Below are 18,710 nucleotides of genomic sequence, written 5' to 3'. Positions count from 1 at the left end.
GGGAGGGTACCACGGTGCAGTGGGCAACTCCATCTCAGCCAATGGGAGGGTACCACGGTTCAGTGGGCAGCTCCATCTCAGCCAATGGGAGGGTACCACGGTGCAGTGGGCAGCTCCATCTCAGCCAATGGGAGGGTACCACGGTGCAGTGGGCAGCTCCATCTCAGCCAATGGGAGGGTACCATGGTGCAGTGGACAACTCCATCTCAGCCAATGGGAGGGTACCACGGTGCAGTGGGCAGCTCCATCTCAGCCAATGGCAGGGTACCACGGTGCAGTGGGCAGCTCCATCTCAGCCAATGGGAGGGTACCACGGTGCAGTGGGCAGCTCCATCTCAGCCAATGGGAGGGTACCACGGTGCAGTGGGCAGCTCCATCTCAGCCAATGGGAGGGTACCACAGTGCAGTGGGCTCCATCTCAGCCAATGGGAGGTACCACGGTGTAGTGGGAAGGGCTTAAGAGGGAGCCCCAGATCCACCTTTCTGTGTGACTACGGTCTCACATTATACACATCATACATTAGCTTTAGCTCTATCCGTTGTCTGAGAAGGGTTGCTTCCACAGAACCATGGATGAGACATCTACGCCTATCAGTGGCTGGCTTTGAGAGCATCTGGGAGCTGTTCAAACTGTTAAAATTCTGCAGATTAGGGAGTTCAGGTCCACATCCATGGAACAAAGGGTAAATGTTCAAGCAGCTGGTAAAGATTAATAACAGAAAAACTGTTTTTACTGTCTTTACAGGAAATGTCAAACTTGGTACATTATGTACTTAAAAAGTTCAGAGGGGACCAAATACAGCTGGCTGATTATGCCCTGAAGTCAGCTGGTAAGTACAGAAAAAGAAAAGGAAAGATGAATGTGTTAAAAAGAAAAAAGAAGGAATGATTTAAGAACATTTAAAATTATTAGAAAACGACACTCATTGTATGATATCAAGAAAGGGCAAAATTAGCAATTCTAGGTACTAAGGAAGATTCCAGAAATGAGAGTCACGGCTTGCTTTCAGGATTTCATTAGCGTGTGTTTAACAGGACCACAGAGAAAGCTGAGAGCCCCAAGAAAGCCAAGCAAGCTGAGAGCAGTTAGGCTTAGCAAACAGACACCACTGTATATTATTGTGGACCATAAAGGCATTCCTTACAGAGATGCCGGGTGCATTGTTGTGAATTAAGTGCTGGTGTTTAAAGGTGGTTTACAAAGTAACATGCTCAACACCTTCCAACTGAAATTAAACCCAAGAGCTTTCTTGGGTTGTGCATTGCAATCTCGGTGGTCCGTGGGCAGTGCAGAGGGAGAGAGGGAAGGGCAGTGTGAGGGACAATGTTGTTGAGTGGACTAATTTCTCAAAATGTACAGATGATCAAAAAGCATCCAATAGAAGTGGATAATGATGTGCTGGTTAGAGAAATTGCGTCCTTAAAACCTTTCTAAAAAGAAAACTATGTCCAGGGCTATAGCTGAGGGGTGGAGCTTACTTGGTGTATATACAAGGACTCTGAGCCCTGTGATAATTGTAGTATGAATCAATCAACAGAGAGAGAGAGAGAGAGAGAGAGAGAGAGAGAGAGAGAGAGACATAGATACATAGATACATAGGTAGATACATCGATAGATACATAGGTAAATATATAGATACATAAATACATTTATAGATATATACATAGATAGATGATAGATAGATGGATAGATCTAAGCTCAAATGGTTCACTTGCCCCCTTTAAAACTATAGTCTTTTAATTGTTTAATCAGCATAGAAAAGCAGATTTCACCTTCAAAATGTCAAAAGCTTCACAAATATTTGAAAAACAATACTATAGGGGCAGAACCTTTAGGAATTTGAATCAGAAGAGAGAGCTTGAGGACAAGCTTTTATTTTAGGCAAAACATTTGTAGCTAATGAAATTGTCTAGTAATTGTCAAGAAGATTCACACCTTAATGGGCTGAGTAGCACTATTATAGTAATTACCAAAGGATATTTCCCATGTGCATTTTCGGCATATTTTGCTGGAAAGACCAGATGCCCAAAGTGTGTCTACATGGTATGTGTTATTAACACACATGGTCTTTAAAGGATTTTAAAAGTCAGTAATGAAATGTGTGTGTGTGTGTGTGTGTGTGTCTGTGTGTGTGTCTGTGTCTGTGTGTATTAGTTTCCCCTCTCTCCTCCCCTCCCAGTCCCTCTTCCCCACTTCCTTTGCCTTGTCCTTTTTATCATTTTATAATGCCCTTTGTTTCTTTGTTTTGAGGCAGGGTCTCACTATATACCCCTGGGTGTCCTGAAACTCACTATGCAGACCAGGCTGGCCTCAAACTCACAGAACTTTGCTGTCTCTGCCCCACCAAATTCTGTGATTAAAGGCACACCTGGCTTCATTTTGTAATGTATTACAACAAACAATATCCAGGAACACACAAGAATGACACGCGTGGGAACAAGCAGGGCCTCTTCTGGGACCGAAAGGCTCATTTATCTTTTGAAGATATATCTGCATAGTTTGCTACATCAATAGATTGACAATCTTGTCATTGGGGTGATCAAATTAGATAAAATTATTTAACAACATTCAGTTCATTTATGACTAAAAACTCTCATTAAACTAAAGAGATTTTCTTCAACCTATGAAGCATTCCTACATATTACCTATGTTAACACACAGGCTAACATAAGATGGAGACTGGATGATTTCTCCTAAGATCATAAGCAGGGTTGAGAATGCCTATTCTTACCATTCCTAGTTCACATTAGCACTGAAGTTCAAACCCACATGCCCAGGCAAGAAATAGAACAGAGGGAGAAAGAGAGACCAGACAAAAAAGTTAGAAGAGAAATTACATATTTCAACTTATAAGCAACATGATTGCTAAGGCACACACACACACACACACACACACACACACACACACACACACACACACAAAAAACAGGGCAAAATACTTACTAAAATAACCAATGTTTATATTGGTGTGTGTGTGTGTGTGTGTGTGTGTGTGTGTGTGTGTGTAAGGCTGGAACATTCAGTAACAGCTTTTCAGGATTATTATTTATAAAGCAATCTAAATTAAGAAAAAAAAACTGTGGCATAGAACACTAGTCTGGAGTCTATCCACATGAATGCTGTGAATTGGATTTTTGGTAAAGCAAAACAGTGAAGCCAGACGTTCTGGTACAAAGGTACACAGTGATCAGAAGTTAACCTAAGTTTGAATGCAAAGCAGGAACTTATATAATGTCTGGGACAAAGGTGAGAGAAAAGAGGTGTGTAGTTTTCGTTCATTATTTTGTTGCTCTGGGATTGAACTCATGGCCTCTTGCTTGCCAGACAAGCACCCTACCACTGAGCTATGTCCCTACACCTGACTTAAATTTTAATTTTGAGGCAGGCTCTTGACAAGTTGTCCAGCTAACCTTGAACCCACATTGCAGCCCAGTTTTGACTTTGAATTATCAATTTTCCTTTGTCAGCCTAGGGAAAACAAAACATCTTCTAGAAAACACTGAAACAGGATCAAAAGGAAAAGAACGGACAGTTTGGACCTCATTAGTATTAAGTTGCATTCTAGAAAGGACAATTGAGGAAATGAGACAGCTCATAGGCTGGAAAGAAAATATTCACATGCCAATTTAGCAAAGCACTTGGATCTAAAATTTATGGAAGCATTCAAACTTTGCTCATAATAAAACAGAAAACTCAGTTTTCAAACTGGGGGAAAAGGACATAAAACACTATTAAAGCAATTCAAACGTGAACAGGAAATGAAAAAATACTGGACAGTATTACTCATTAGTGAGATGGAAATCAAATGCCCGGTGACCCATCAGTACACATCTATCTGAGTAGCAGACAGAGCCTGCCAAGTGCGGCAGACACTAGGAAGGCCTGGACTTTCGTCCACCACCTATGTGTGTGTGTGGCTATTAAGTGGTACATTTGGAAGGCGATCCAGACAACTGTTTCTCAAGTTAAAAACAGCCCTAGTGACCCTGCTGTGGCACCTCTGGATATGACCTCAGAGTTAAATTTTACATTTACATCCAAACACGCATGACAAATCTGGGTAGAGCTCAGTAGTAGGATTACCTGCTTGGGGTACAGAAGGGTTTGGGTTCAAGCCTCAGCACCTCAAAACCCAGGAAAACACCCCTATGAGAATACCTGTAGGACTGATACTCATCAAAATTAGGAGTGCCCACAAACAGATTGCGCAAGTACGCTGCCGGCAACATAAAGACTCACTACCCGCAGGTATCTCAAGTGCTTTAGATCAAGCAGCAGGCTGTGACGTCGTGCAAAGGGGCAGTAAAGGGATGGCTGTACTAGGTGAGTGTGTGAAGAGGTCAGTGACTGTCCAAGCTAGCGGTTGATCATGAGAAAAGCGGGGAGGGCTGCTACTCGCTACAGGCTTCTCTTGGAGCAGGCTAGTTCTAAACGTCCTGTGGTGATGGCTGACACAATTCCGAATATTCTGAGGCAAGCAAGAATGAACTGTACCCTTTAAATGGGTGTGTTAACTTCTCAAGGGAGCTAATAAAAATGGAAAAATGAAGCGAATGATAGCAACGAATAAGTAGGAGCTTATTCTCAGCAGGAGAAGCCTGTTTGTTGTAAAATTATAAGAAAGGCATGTCTTTTATCCCACACTAGGTCTGGCACCATAGTGCCCCAAGATAGCTGTTAGGTAGCCTCATCTCAGTCAGCAAAGCGTCTCACCTGCTTTGCTCCATCCCCTATCACACTGCCAATGGCTACTCTCTGAACCTGGCAACAATCTCTCCACCCGTCTAGTTCCCAAGGCAGGTTGCCACAATGCCAGACATACACATCCCAGTTTTGCGGCGGGCTAGCGTGTCTAGCCACCACACACCCTCTTGAACTTAAATCACCACATGAAAGAACACACAACACAATAACCTATAATAATATATAATTTGCTCATCTAGACATACAAAGCCCTGTACACATCCATCCCTTAACAATATTCATAACAACCTGTAAATGTGCAGAGAGGAATCTTAACATTCTTCTCCTTGTTCTCTCTGCTGCTTCTCTTTTCTCATCTCCAGTCTCCTCCTCCTCTGAAGCTTTTCTCCCACCCATCCTTCCTTCCTTATCCAATGACAAGCCTCCTATCTTGTACCCACCTTCACCTGCATAATGACATCATCCTACAGAAACCCATTCATGAAAGGATTATGTTTTCATGAAAGGATTATGGAAGGTATCAGACTTCTATAGCTTATAATGCAAAACAGCTTATATAGCCATACAAGTAGAAGTAGTAACTGACAAGATAAAAAATGCCTGCTTTAATTTCAATTTTGGACAGATGGCAAGTGATTATAAGGTAAACATGCCCCAAATATTATATGGCAGGACTGTTATGAAAATGTTTTAAGATATATTTTTAATTGTGTGTGTGTGTGTGTGTGTGTGTGTGTGTGCGCGCGCGCGCGCGCGCATGCGCGCGCGCAGTGCTCATGGAAGCCAGAGGCACTGGAGTCCCTGCATCTGAAGTCAATAGTGACTGTGAGCTACCTGAAGTGATTGCTAGGAATGAAACTCAGGCCCCGTAAAAGAGCAATACACTCTCTAAACCACAGAGCCATCTATCCAGCTTCCCAAATATTATTCAGTGTCTAAATTACAGGATTACACGACAGATTTGTAGCTGCCGTTGCTGCATGTGGCAACCATGGATCCCTATTTGACACTTCAAATTGTGTTATCCAAGAAAATGTGCAGAACCCAGATGCCTGGTCAGTGTTACATAAGGACAGGTTCTTCAGTGTTACACAAGCTCGTGGACTTCAGTGTCGCACAAGTGCACGGGCTCAGTGTTTTACATTGTGCTACTTGAGTGAAATTTGAAGAAGCAATTTGCATTTTTAAATTTCTCATGTCTAAAATACATTTTCCTCCTAAGGTAAAATAACTCAAAGGGATAATGTTTGACAAATGCTTTTACAATCCTCTGATTACAATTAAAGTTGCTACAGAAACTTGAAGCCTGATGAATTTACGTAATTACTGTTATGAGCGTAAGGTGGAGGCCGTGCATAATGTGACTTTGCTGCTGCCTCCATTTTTGAGTGTGACAGAAAAGCCCGATTCTCAGGATGGTGATAAACATAACATACACATTAGCTTTAGCTTCGAAGGTGCTCCAGTGTTTAAGATTTTTCTTATAAAAAATTAATTTCAGAGATTTGGGGAAACAAGGCCTTCCACCTGGATATGGTGGCACAAATCTTTATTCCAAGCACTTAGGAAGCCAAGGCAGGAGGACTGCTACAAGTTCAAGGACAGCCTCAGTACCCAGTGAGACCCTATATCAAAACCAGTGAAAAATGAACGAAGCCTTTTGGAAACTGACAGGATATCAGTACCCCTGGCCTAACTGAATCCCAGTGGCAAATTTGACTTAGCAGTTTGCCCAGTAATAGCATTTCAGGAACATCACTAAAATCTAGATGGCGTGTATTGCATTTTGTGTGTAAGTTTAAAATATGTTGCAATTTTAGGAGCCTCTGTCATTGAAGCTGGGACTTCAGAGAGTTACAAAAATAATAAAGCAAAACTGTACTGGCATGGGATAGGGTTCCTCAACTATGAGATGCCTCCGGATATGATTCTTCAGGTAAGTGCTAAGCAGGACGACACCACCTCTACCTTAAGATGTTGCTCTAAAACCTCATGGTTGTATGTTTAAAATGTAGGCAAGAACATTCACACTGCCTTACACACTTCTTACAGTTCTACACTATTGTACAAATTATCATAGAGTACTAAACTATTATTAATCATTACATTTTAAAGATCAGAAAACTAGACTTTACCAGAACATCGAATTCCATACCTTTAATTTTTATTGATTCTGTGACTTCCTTTGTTCACTGAAAACTTCAGACATTTAACAACCATTGTTAAAAAAGGCTGTCCTGGCATTAAGTGGTATGCCAATCACATATCCTCACAGGGTTGACTACAGTAGAATTTTCCACTGAGCCCTTCGTTCACTTGGAAAGATCATGATAGCACACTGTGAGCCGCAAGTATAATCAGAGACAAATCTCCAATCTCTTCTTTGCCAGGATACGGTTTTACATCTAGTAAAAGAAATATTTTGTTTTCCTTCTTTACCACCAAGACCTCCATCATCATCACCACCCACAATTACCATCAACCCTATCAACTATGGATAGTATCACCTTCATGTCCCATACTCTCACTCTCAGCTCTGCCACCGTCATTACCTCTACCATAAACACCATCGCCTCATCACTCATCATCAACATCATCAATCATCAACCATCACCATCACCACCATCATCACCATAAACACCATTGTCTCTTCCCTCATCACCATCACCATCACCACCACCAGTCACCACCAACACAATCAATCAGCGCCAACACCATCAGCACTTGAACCTCTAGCTGCCTTTTCAGCTCTCAGTCTCTAGCAGGGAAAGAAAACACATTCTGTGCTCCGGTGGACAGAAGCATAAAGTGCTCTGGATGAACAATCAAAATGTCTCCTGTTTGATCTGTGTCCTGAGGCTTCATGCTCTAATCCTAGGAGCCTTACAGTTGCTCAGTATGGGAAGGTTAGATCTATGCTCCCAGAAAAGAGATTCATTTAATGTTTTCTTTCTAGCCAGATGTCCACCCTGGAAAGTGCTGGGCCTTTCCGGGTTCCCAGGGTCACATCCTGATTAAGCTGGCCAGGAAGATCATCCCAACAGCAGTTACCATGGAGCACATCTCGGAGAAGGTGTCCCCTTCAGGAAACATCTCGAGTGCACCGAAGGAGTTCTCTGTCTATGTGAGAAGCCTATCTAAATCTGTCATTCAGAGTGGGTTGATATAGACGGAGTTTGACTGGGAACAACGAGCTAGACTGGTATCCTTGGGGATTGAGTCTAGGGCCTCTTGTTGGCCAAGCTAGCACTCTGCTACTGACCTGTACCCTAGCCTTGGACTCGCCTTTTAATTGTACACTAAATGTTTGTGCCTCTGACTCCTAGAGCTTTCGCGTTATTTACAGACAGAGAGGATTGGACTATCTATGTTTGACTTTATATTACAGCTTTACAACTAAAACGCTATACATGTATACCTGAAATGTGGGCTATTTACATACATCACAATTCACTGCATTTGCCCAAGAGCTCTCGATTCATGAATGAAAGACACACACACACACACACACACACACACACACACACACACACACACACACACACTCATTCACACACGTATGCACGGAGGCTTGACAGCTTAACTTTTATTATGCTTTAACAGTGCAGTGGCCGGGCTTCTCCCTAATTCCATGTGGAAAACCCACTTCCTCCTCTGATATTCCTGAGTTATACTTGTTAAATCTTTATTTCATCTCTGCTACCCTAGACCCAATTGGGTGAACTTTTCCAAATTCTTACCTGTCCACAGGTCTTTACGTCTGATTTCTTTGCTTCCCTGTCAAGGTGATTCTGTTTCTTCTTGCCTTCGTCTGTCCCTTGTCCTTGTCCAGAGAAATCTAAAAGTCCCACCTCTGTCTCTGTGCCTAGCCATTGGCTGTTAGTAACTTTATTGACCAATGAAAAACCATTTGTGGACAGGGACCCTCAGTATCTGGACTCGTAGATTCCCATGTGATTTTGGGAGCTGAATTAAGACAAAGCATTAGAACCAATCCCCAACAATTCACCTTCCTACTTCTCCCTGATCCCAATTCTTTTTGTCTCAAAGCTTTGCTTAGCAACAACTTCATCTGCTAATGACATGTATGCGTCTGCATTTTCTTCTACCATCTTTTCTTGATGTTCTGTGTTGGCTGTTATTTAATGGTTCCTCTCCCACAAAAGATGAAAACCACCTCTCTTCTGTGGCTCTGTCTATCCAATATCTCTGTCTTTAACAGGGGGTATAGAGGGTTGGGGATTTAGCTCAGTGATAGAGCGCTTGCCTAGCAAGCACAAGGCCCTGGGTTCGGTCCCCAGCTCCGGAAAAAAAAAACAAAAAAACAAAAAACAAAAACAAAAACAAAAACAAAAACCAGGGGGTATAAAGGTACATCGTACAGAGCATGTGACCCTCCCATTTGAAGCCACACTGTGGTCTCTTTAGGATTCACAGTTATGTTGCCACCACCACAATTTTAGGACATTTTGGTTGCCTCCCAAAGGAGCCCAATACTGTTTATTTTCACCTGCCATCCACATTACATCCTTAGGCCTTGGCAACCACTAATGGACTTTGATGCATAAATTCACCTATTCTGGACATTATCATTGTCATACTGTATATGCTCTCCGGTGCATGATTGACAGAGTACTTCCAAGGTTCAGCTATGTTACAGCAGATGTCAGTATTTGACTTCTTTTTTTTGAAACCGAAGGGTAAGCACTTGACTGTATTTTACTTATCCATTACTTGGCAGACATCTGAGTTATTTGCAGGTCTGGGCTTTTATGAATAATGAGAGTGTGAATGTTTGTGTCTAAGGTTTTACCACGGATGTTAGGTTTTGTTTCTATGGGATCCATATTGGATCGGAACTCCTCGGTCTATGTTTCGTGTTTGAGACCCTGAGGAGATTTGTGGCTCTTTGTTCATTGGTTTCGGTCAGTGCTCAGCTCAGCGTTGCCAGCTGTTGAGCTTTCTTCACTGTTCACATTTTAAATATTTCCAAAGGTATTTGTCACCCATTCGTCTGACCTGCTCACGCTGGTACATTTCTGTTTCTAATACACCCATCAGAGGTGCATGTTCGTCTGTTGTTTATTCTGGTCAGATAAACAGCGTTTCTGTCTCTCCCTCCTTCCTTCCTCTCAGCCACGTCTTTTGAACCCTTCTGCAGTTTGGCTCCCTTAGAATGGTGGCAGATGAGCCTGCTGTACGGCTGCTATTGTGGGGTCTCATTCCTGCATTCTGAAGTCTGTTTCTCATGGACCTTTTCCGATGTACGCTCCATCTCTGAAAGACTGTACCTCGTGTATTAACTCTCAAAAAAGTTTCATTTCTTCCGTCATAATTATACGAAGACTTTGGTTTCCCCAGATATTGCTTATTTAGAGTCTATTCACGTTCTTTCTCGTCTGCAGTATAGTCAGTCGTCTTTGCATCTGAAAATGCTAATTAATTTCGGAGTTTTGTTTCCTCTTCTGTTTGTTTACAGGGTCTCTGTTGATCTAATCAGTAGCTTCCCTAGAGTCTCGATGCTCCCTCTACAGCCTAGGTACACAGTCCAGTCCAGTCTGAAAGGATTTCCTCCTACGGGAAGTGTCAACTTGGCTGGTTGACAAGGAAGAGAGCTCTGGCATGGGCTGGTGGTGAGCAATGACTGCCATGGACCAAGGGCTACCAGGGATTGTTGAAATGATGGACAGCCAAGCCTCGGCTCTCAGTCCCTCCCCTCCATGTCCTCTGGCATACCATGGCCCACATCCTGGGCCCTTTCTGGGCTTGCAGCCTGAGTCCCTGGGGTGCTAGTGCCACCTCAAGCCACAGGAATCTGTTTGCTGCCCCTTGACCTTCCCCGTGGAATTTGTCTGTCTGCCTACTCCAATCTTTTCCTCGAAGGCTTACCTCTGTCCTTTGATGTCACTGGCCAGAGGAGGGCATAGCCCACTTCCTGTGTCCACCAATGCTTCTAATTCTATGCTGTTGAGGCTTCCTGACTCCAACCCCTGATGCCCACATGCACGGCAGTATTTAGTTAGGAAAGAGTTTTGACTGGCCCTGCCTGTCTATGTTTACCCACTACTATTCCTTATTTGTAGGCATTCTGGCTGATTGCTCCAAGCAAAAATCACTTAGCGATAATGAGTACTTCCCCTGTTTCTTCTGTATCACAGAACCGGTGAACCACGGGCTCTTGGCCCTACTACTATGAGACAGAGTCTGTCACTGAACTGGAAACGTGTCATCTTGGCAAGGCTTGCTGGCCAGTGGGTTTTCAGGTTCTCTCCATCTCTGACCCCTGATGTTTGGGTTACAGGCACAGGCAGCCTTGTCCAGATTTCTACAGGGGTGCTGGGGATTTGAACTCAAGTCTTACGTAACAGGCAGTCTTAACCACTGAGCTATCTCCCTGGCTCCAGCACATGCAATTTCAGGTGAACCGTTGCTGGCTCGAGCACCTGCATCCATTTCTTTCAACCAGGAAGCTGCCCATTGCAGCCTCTGTGCTGGTTGTTTTCTTTGCAGGGTGTTACCAAGAAGTGTGAGGGAGAAGAAATGTTCCTAGGTCAGTTTATTTATAAGAAGATGGAAGCGACCATTCAAACATTTGAGCTCCAGGTAATTATCCGCGGGGAAAGACTGAGTCAGGTTTGGCTTCATCACTGAGCCATCATGAAAACAGCCATGACATAAGCCCCAGCTGAAGCCCAAGCCGAATGAGGGAGCCATAGCTTTCACCCTCTGCTCCAAACACTTGCGTGTACTTTAATGCCCGTCCTTTAACTGTATGGTATCGGAGCACGATTAATTGTAAGATATGGGCAATTACAAAGACGATTTCTAACTCAATATCATTTATTTCCCCAGACATTAAATTTCTCACTCCTTTTTTTCTTTTAAATTGTCCACACAGCACATGCACAGGAAGCAGTCTTCCTCACGCACAATTCAGTTTGCTAGTGACTGTCTCATCCACCTTTAGTAAATGAGTTGGCTTTGAAAGCATAATAGGGGGTTGCGAGAGGGAGAGAGGAACTCAGTCAATATTTAATGCTAGATAACATGGGTAAGGTTTCTCTTCCTAAGCCAATGAGGGAGAACACCAACTGTTAACCGATAAACTCTCTGAACTGCACTAATGTGTGTAAGACATGTCCTCCTCACTTAAAGCGAACCACAGGAAGTAATGGGAGAGAGGCAGAAAGTGTCTCATACTCTGTAAGGGTTGTATCTGTGTTTACAATACTTCTTGGTCAACAATGAAAGTGATCTGAGTCCCCCACCCCCTGCCCACCAAATGCCCAAACAGCTCTTTATATAAAATGATCTCACATGCAGAATCACACCATCAATGGGGAAAAGCTGTTTTGGAGAATCAAAAGACTGTACTAAGCACCTACAGACTTTCCTTGATGATGTATGCCAGACACTACAACATCGCTATTTATATAGCATGTGCACTGTGAATTTGCATTATGAAATGTCTTGAGGTGGAACTACATGGAGAGCCAATCCTGACTTGTATGCAAATACTATGCTATTTTATATAGGGGACTTGAGCACACATCAACAGAAGGTTCTGGATGCCATTTTTCTAGATACCAAAGGACGACTGACTGTCCTACATTAACACATTTGTAGAGTTTTATGTCCGACTTGAATATTCGTGCATACTTGGATTCATATTTGGCTTTGGGCTTTGTTTGAGGATGTTTTATTTTTGTTTTAGATGTTATTTTAGGAAACTGGATCCTGCTTGTGATAGCCCAGGCTAGCCTTCAACTCATGCTTCTTTTACTTCAGCCTTCACAGTTGGTTTTAAAGGTCTGGTTTTCTTAGAGCCCTCCCTTCAATGGCACAGCAGGAAGTATGAGAGGGAGAGAGAGAAGCACTGAGAGCCATTGCTGTACCTAGACCTTTTGAGCACATTCATTCCCTGTATTCACCTGTTCATGGGGTCGTTCTTTCCAGTGACACATTTGCCTACCCATTAGCGCTCTGTTTGAATGCACATGTATTAGAGAAGGAAGGGGGCTCCCACGTTATTACCTCAGCATTTCCTGGGATTCTTCACTAAGTCACCGTGTTTTCTTTTCTTCGTTTCCAGAATGAAGCTTCTGAATCTTTGCTATGTGTGAAACTTCAGATTCTTAGCAACTGGGGACATCCAAAGTATACTTGTTTGTACCGATTTAGAGTCCATGGCATCCCCAGTGATCACACTTAGAGGAGCTGGTGCAGAAGGCAGGGGCTGTGCAGCCAGAATGTCCAAGGATGTTTATTATTCCCTTATGTCATATTGCACCCCTAAGAATCAAAGATTGGGAGTGGGAGGGAAACCCCAAACTCATTCCTACTAGGCAGTAAGAAGTGAATGAATTTTACTAATAAAAAAATGAAAGTCAATCCAACACCACCCTTTGGTAGTTAACTTTGAGCATCAAAAGGTGAATTGGGTATGTAGAAGAGAGTCTCATTAGGAAGTCATCCTCATTAGAGAAAGGACTGAAGGAGCTGAAGGGGTTTGCAACCCCATAAGAAGAACACAGTATCAACCAACCAGACCCCTCAGAGCTCCCAGGGATGAAACCACCATCCCAAGAGAACATAGGAATGGACCTATGGCTCCATCCTCATATGTAGCAGAGGATGGCTTTGTCGGGCATCGATGGGAGGAGAGGCCCTTGGTCCTGTCAAGGCTCGATGTTCCACTGTAGGGGAGTGCCAGGGCAGGGAAGTGGAAGGGAAGAAGTGGGTGGGTGAGGCAGCACCCTCATAGAAGTGGGGAGTGGTGTACGATAGTGAGTTTCTGGAGGAGAAACCAGGAGATGGGATAATATTTAAAATGTAAATAAAAAATGCAATTTAAAAAAAAGGGAGTCATCCTCACATGGCTTCTGCACTTCCAGTTATTCATCCCCTACATCAGGCACAAAGCCCAGCATCACCACTGTTCCCAACCCTGAGCTGCAGGCTTTGGGTAGTGAAAGTGAAGCCACATAATTGTAAAGCTAGAGATAAACGTCAATGACAAGTTCTGGTCATGAATACTCGAAGATAACTCAATGGACTCCTCAGAATCGTGTAGTGTTCTTTTAAAAAATACAGAAGGGTCAGCCAGATAGCTTGGCTAGTAAAGAGCCTCCGTGGCCAAGCCTTATGATCAGAGTTCAGTCCTTAGGACACACGTGGTGGAAGGAGAGAACCATCTCCCCTAAACTGTCCTCTGACCTCCCACACCAAATAAATATAACACTTAAAAAAAAATACAAACGAGTGTTTCTGTTAGATGTGAAACTGCCACATGTAAATCAAAGCTACACGCAAATACAGTGATCAGACCAGGGGCATAGTTTATAAAAGCCATAGCAAAGGTCATAAGCATCAGGTAAAACAAGGGAGAAGGTGCATGTGGGAAAGGCTCCGAGCAACAGAAAATGATTAAAAGGTCTCAATAGAGGGCATTCCTGACTCAGCTGTGAAGACATCAATTCTTTCTAACCTAATTTAGAATCATAACGATCTCAATTAAAATCAGGAAGTTACGGTAATTATGGAGCAGTCACAAGGTCGTAATGGGTAACGTAATGGGTAAGGTCGTAACGGGTGCAGGAAAGTGATCACGCACGGGGCCAGCATGTGCGAGGCCTTGGGTTCCAACCCTACCAGTGAAGCAATGTGAATTATTTCTGAAAAACAATATGATAGTATCTGTGTGAAAAATAATATTATCACCTTGTTTTAAAAAATTATTTCTGTATGTAGACTTAGAAAACCTGGGATTCCAAAATTGGGGAAGTTGAGGAGTTTGAGGTTGGTCTAGGATTAATTAGACACACCTGTCTCAAATAAGAAACACGCTTTGGCCATCAGGATGACTCAGCCAGTCACAGGTTGTAGGCCTAGATTTTTCAGAGCCTACTTTATTTAGGGTTCTTTAAAGCTTCAAGCCTTCCTTCTAGCCCACCAAGCAAAGGTAACCAACCAAAGGTAGGGAAGAAAGGTGGTCAGTAAGACAAGGTGGATGTGGGCCTGTTTAAAAGTAGTTCTTTGCAGCAATTCCAATCTTCACTGTCAGTTTACCAGCAGTTCAGTCTAAAACATCAAGCACTAATCGGAAGCTGCAGCTCAATCCAGCAGAAATGGTGAGGTTCTGCCAAATTGACAGGAGTCCGCGTGTCAAAAAAGCAGCTGCAACACCACGAGAAGTCCTTTGGGACATTTCTCTCTCTGAAGTCAAAGCAAGCGAAGATCAAATGAAGACCAGCAAAAAGGTTGTAAGGTGAACCAGTGCAAGAGCCTCGTTCACTGTCTGTTGGGTTATACTTACACTCTTTCCTCAAAAGCATTTGCCTCACCAAATATCCTCTCCATAAGACAGCTTCCAGAAAAACATCTCATGACACAACTTAGTCTCCAAAAAACAAAAAAAGAAACAAAAATTAAACACAAACAACAACAACAAAAAAAAAAAAACAGAATTTTCACCAGCAAATACTGGCTACTATTACAAGGAGAATTTGATCCCTTGAACCCACATGGTTGAAGAAGAGAATTGTCTTCGGGTTTCCATTGCTGTAAAGAGAGAACATGACTAAGGCAATTCTTATAAGGGCAACATTTAATTGGGGCTGGTTTACTGGTTCTGAGGTTACCATGATAGGAAGCATGGCAGTGTCCAGGCCGGCATGGTGCTGAAGTAGGTGGAAGTTCTACATCCAAAGACAGACAGGAGAAGGCTGCTGTCTTCCAGGAAGGAAGAAGGAGGGTCTCAAAGCCCACCCCACAGTGACGTACTTCCTCTAACAAGGCCACACACCTACTCCAACAAGCCACACTTCCAATAGTGCCACTCCCTGGATTATGCACAGTCAAACCACCACAACAACCTATAATATCCAACCCTAACCCCTCAAATCATGGCATGTAGACCAGGGCATACATGCTATGGCATGCACATAGACATGGAACACACAAAACACATACGTGGAGAAATGTTTCCTGTGTCCTCGTTTAGCAAATAGCTCGAATTTTTAAAAGAGACATTCTTCACTTTTGACTTACATTTTTAAATAGTCACACGTGGAGTGACCCATCCTGGATCTGGTTTTAAATTCTGTGAGAGAAGAAAGAAAATAGGGAGGAAGGTGGAAAATGCAATGGTCACTGGCATGAATACAGCTACTCCACAGGGATTGTCACGCGGGGACTGTCACTCTCTTCTATATACATCCATATATGCCAGTGTTCCAATGTTAACTTGGCTTAGGAAGAGCAAAATATGCATGGTTTTAAAACCTCAAAAGTATCTAAATTTCATAACAATGCATCTGTTATTTGGGGGGGGGAATCTATTAGAAAGACTGACCTTGGTAACACAAGGGGCAGATATATCTCTCCATCTTGTTTCACATCTCTTTGCAATATTCATGGAAACCTGAGAGAAATATCAGATGGAAAAGTTCTGTGACAAACACTTAAGACAATACTTAGAACCATGTGGTATTAGCATACTGATACATTAGTGGAGCAGACAAGTCCAAGACTAGACATATCTGTGTGGGGTATCCTGTGTGTAGCAAGGTGCAGACTCACAGACAAGGAAACTTGGATTCCCCTTGCTGGCGTTACAATACTACAGATTGGTAAGTTATAATCAAAAGAGGGTTTTTTGTGTCCTTGGTTCTGGTACAGTTTCCAAAGGATGCTACTGTCAGTGGCTTTCATGCTGATAGTCTGGAGACACTGAGTAGTACATGGGAAGAGGGAGGAGCTTATAAGACCTGGCCAAACTAGCTTTTATGTCAGTCCACCATGGTGATAACCTGTAATCCCCTAACCATATAAACGGTTAATGGACAACAGAGCTATAATCACAGCTTAGTGCTCCCACCTACTCATATTTATAACAGAAATTACACGAGGGCGAGAACAAACCACATAAGCATAACATCTGAATGAAACAAAGCAAATGCCTTGGAACAATTATCTAGCCATCAAGAGGATGAAATTGCTTCTTTGTTTATTTCTAGACAATGTGATAAATCTCAAATACAACACGGTAAAATATTTACAAATGGGCAATGAAGCCATAAAAACCCTAGTAAACCCAGAGCTAATTCTTGGATGATATTGGATAGGGCCTACAGAGGCACAAAAATTCTACATAAATAACGGCACTGCAAATGAAATCTTCAGATGGAAACATGTCAGCCACTCACACCACACAGTCGCGTCTTTCTAATGCATTCTCAAGGCAGCAACACTAATAACCCTCCGAGGAAGTTCTAAGCAGTTAATCAGTCTGCAGAGTGTTCAACCTGGGTGCACCTTTTCAGGCAACACTGGCTCCCAAGGTCCACACCCACCAAATATTGGTTTAGTTCCTCCTGGGTTGGATGTGATTCTCCTTCTCGAGTCTCCATCCCTCTGCAGTTCGCCTAAGCGGTCTGCCATGTCTCACAAATGCAATTTTAAAAACCCAAGAAATTTTTATTTGACATGCACAAGATAAGGAGTCCGTTGAACGACTGCTCAAGTAGAAGCAAACTTCTTAGGTGCCAGTGGTCCTCAAAGAGACGTTTGCTCATGCCACCTCTACAGTCTAAGTTTTTGCCTCACAGTTTTCTTGTGTAGAAATTAAGACAAATATTGACTTCCAGATTTGCCGAAGAACTTCTGAGTGATGCCACATTCTTTCCCTCTGGGGCAATTTTTCCGACACTAACCGTTAACAAGCCTGCAAATAAATTAGTCTCTTCTCCCCCCTGAGACTAGTGAAGAAGGACTGACAGGCACTGCCATGCCAGCTTTGGGTGACAGTAAAGGCATGTAACCAACCCAGGTTGTATATCCCCGCAGCTCTAAGGGTCTTCTCTGACCTCTAGCTGTATACACTGAATAACTTTCTTTGTGTAATGTATTTCCTTTCCTGAGACCAGATCAGGTAAGATGTTTTCCTCCCCAGTAAGTAAACACAACACCAACATTGCTCCACAGATCCTCATGTGACTGAATTGCTTGCCCTGGAGGTTTGGCCTTTATAAAATCAAAAATCCATTTACTGGCTAGATGGAAAAAAAACAAGCAGACATTGCACTAGAAAATGCTCTGGCATATATGACTTCCGGAACTCTCTAGAGTGTTTTTTCTTTTGTCAACAAAATCATTTGGAAGGAAAATATGGAATGTCAATATATTTAATTATCAACTCTGAAATCACTGGCTTCGATTTCTAAACCTACTTAGCCTAATTGCTAGAATATATTATTAGCATTTTCTTCTATGAAAAGATTATCAGAGTTTTCTTATATTTTTGTTAAGTAAAATTCTTACGTTTCCTGAGACTCATCAGCAAGGAACATGCTGTCATCATCATTACATAAATCTCTTCTTAGGAATATTTTTAAAATGTGTTGCCATTTTATTACATAATATTAAGCTGTTTAAATTAAAGATCAGATATAATGGCCCTTCTTACAAAGTGTTTTTTTTTTTTTAAATACTGTCTTATGGAACTGGGGAGATGGCTCAGTGGGTAAAGTACTTGCCTTGAATCACAGGAAATCAGGCTCAAATCCTCACTTAGCACACGCACGTGCGCGCACACAGACACACACAGACACAGACACAGACACAGACACACACACACACACACACACACACACACACACACCCACCCCAAATGGATTTAGCTAATATTTGTAATTCTATTGCTCCTATGGTGAAATGGGAGACGGAAATAGATGAATCATCGGGAGCTACGTTTCAGCTAGCCTGGGTTATTCATCAGCTGACAGCAATGACAGACCGACTCAAACAAGATGGTTGTTTAGTACTGAAACCAGAGATTCCCCCTTTGACCTTCCCATGGGCTCCAAGGCATGGACGACCCTGTGTACATGCACGCACACACAGACAATACAGCCTTTAACCACACAATATATGTAACAATTACCTTACTTCTTGTGACATTTGATATTTCAAAGTTAATGACACTTGGCTTGCCAATCACTTCTAT

General features: G+C 42.7%; 1 protein-coding gene across 9 annotated transcripts in view; it reads left to right on the top strand.

Moving 5' to 3' along the window:
- Sun3 (Sad1 and UNC84 domain containing 3) overlaps nt 1-13,101 on the top strand; it is a 38,809-nt gene extending 25,708 nt beyond the window's left edge. For 6 of the 9 annotated variants that reach the window (XM_006251471.5, XM_017599513.2, XM_039092857.2 and 3 more), the window contains 5 exons: nt 746-830; nt 6,526-6,641; nt 7,662-7,829; nt 11,216-11,308; nt 12,798-13,101. In XM_006251471.5, the coding sequence (XP_006251533.1) occupies nt 746-830; nt 6,526-6,641; nt 7,662-7,829; nt 11,216-11,308; nt 12,798-12,917 (582 nt within the window). In that variant the 3' untranslated portion in view covers nt 12,918-13,101. Of the gene's footprint in view, nt 1-745; nt 831-6,525; nt 6,642-7,661; nt 8,025-11,215; nt 11,309-12,797 lie in introns of those variants that run through there. The other 3 variants (XM_063273788.1, XM_063273789.1, XR_005493415.2) reach the window with 2 other exon arrangements.
- Nucleotides 13,102-18,710: the final 5,609 nt, after the last annotated feature.

The sequence above is a fragment of the Rattus norvegicus genome, chromosome 14 (assembly GCF_036323735.1).
Source record: "Rattus norvegicus strain BN/NHsdMcwi chromosome 14, GRCr8, whole genome shotgun sequence".
In the NCBI taxonomy this organism is placed as follows: domain Eukaryota; kingdom Metazoa; phylum Chordata; class Mammalia; order Rodentia; family Muridae; genus Rattus; species Rattus norvegicus.
This window is presented reverse-complemented; position numbering and strand designations above follow the sequence as displayed.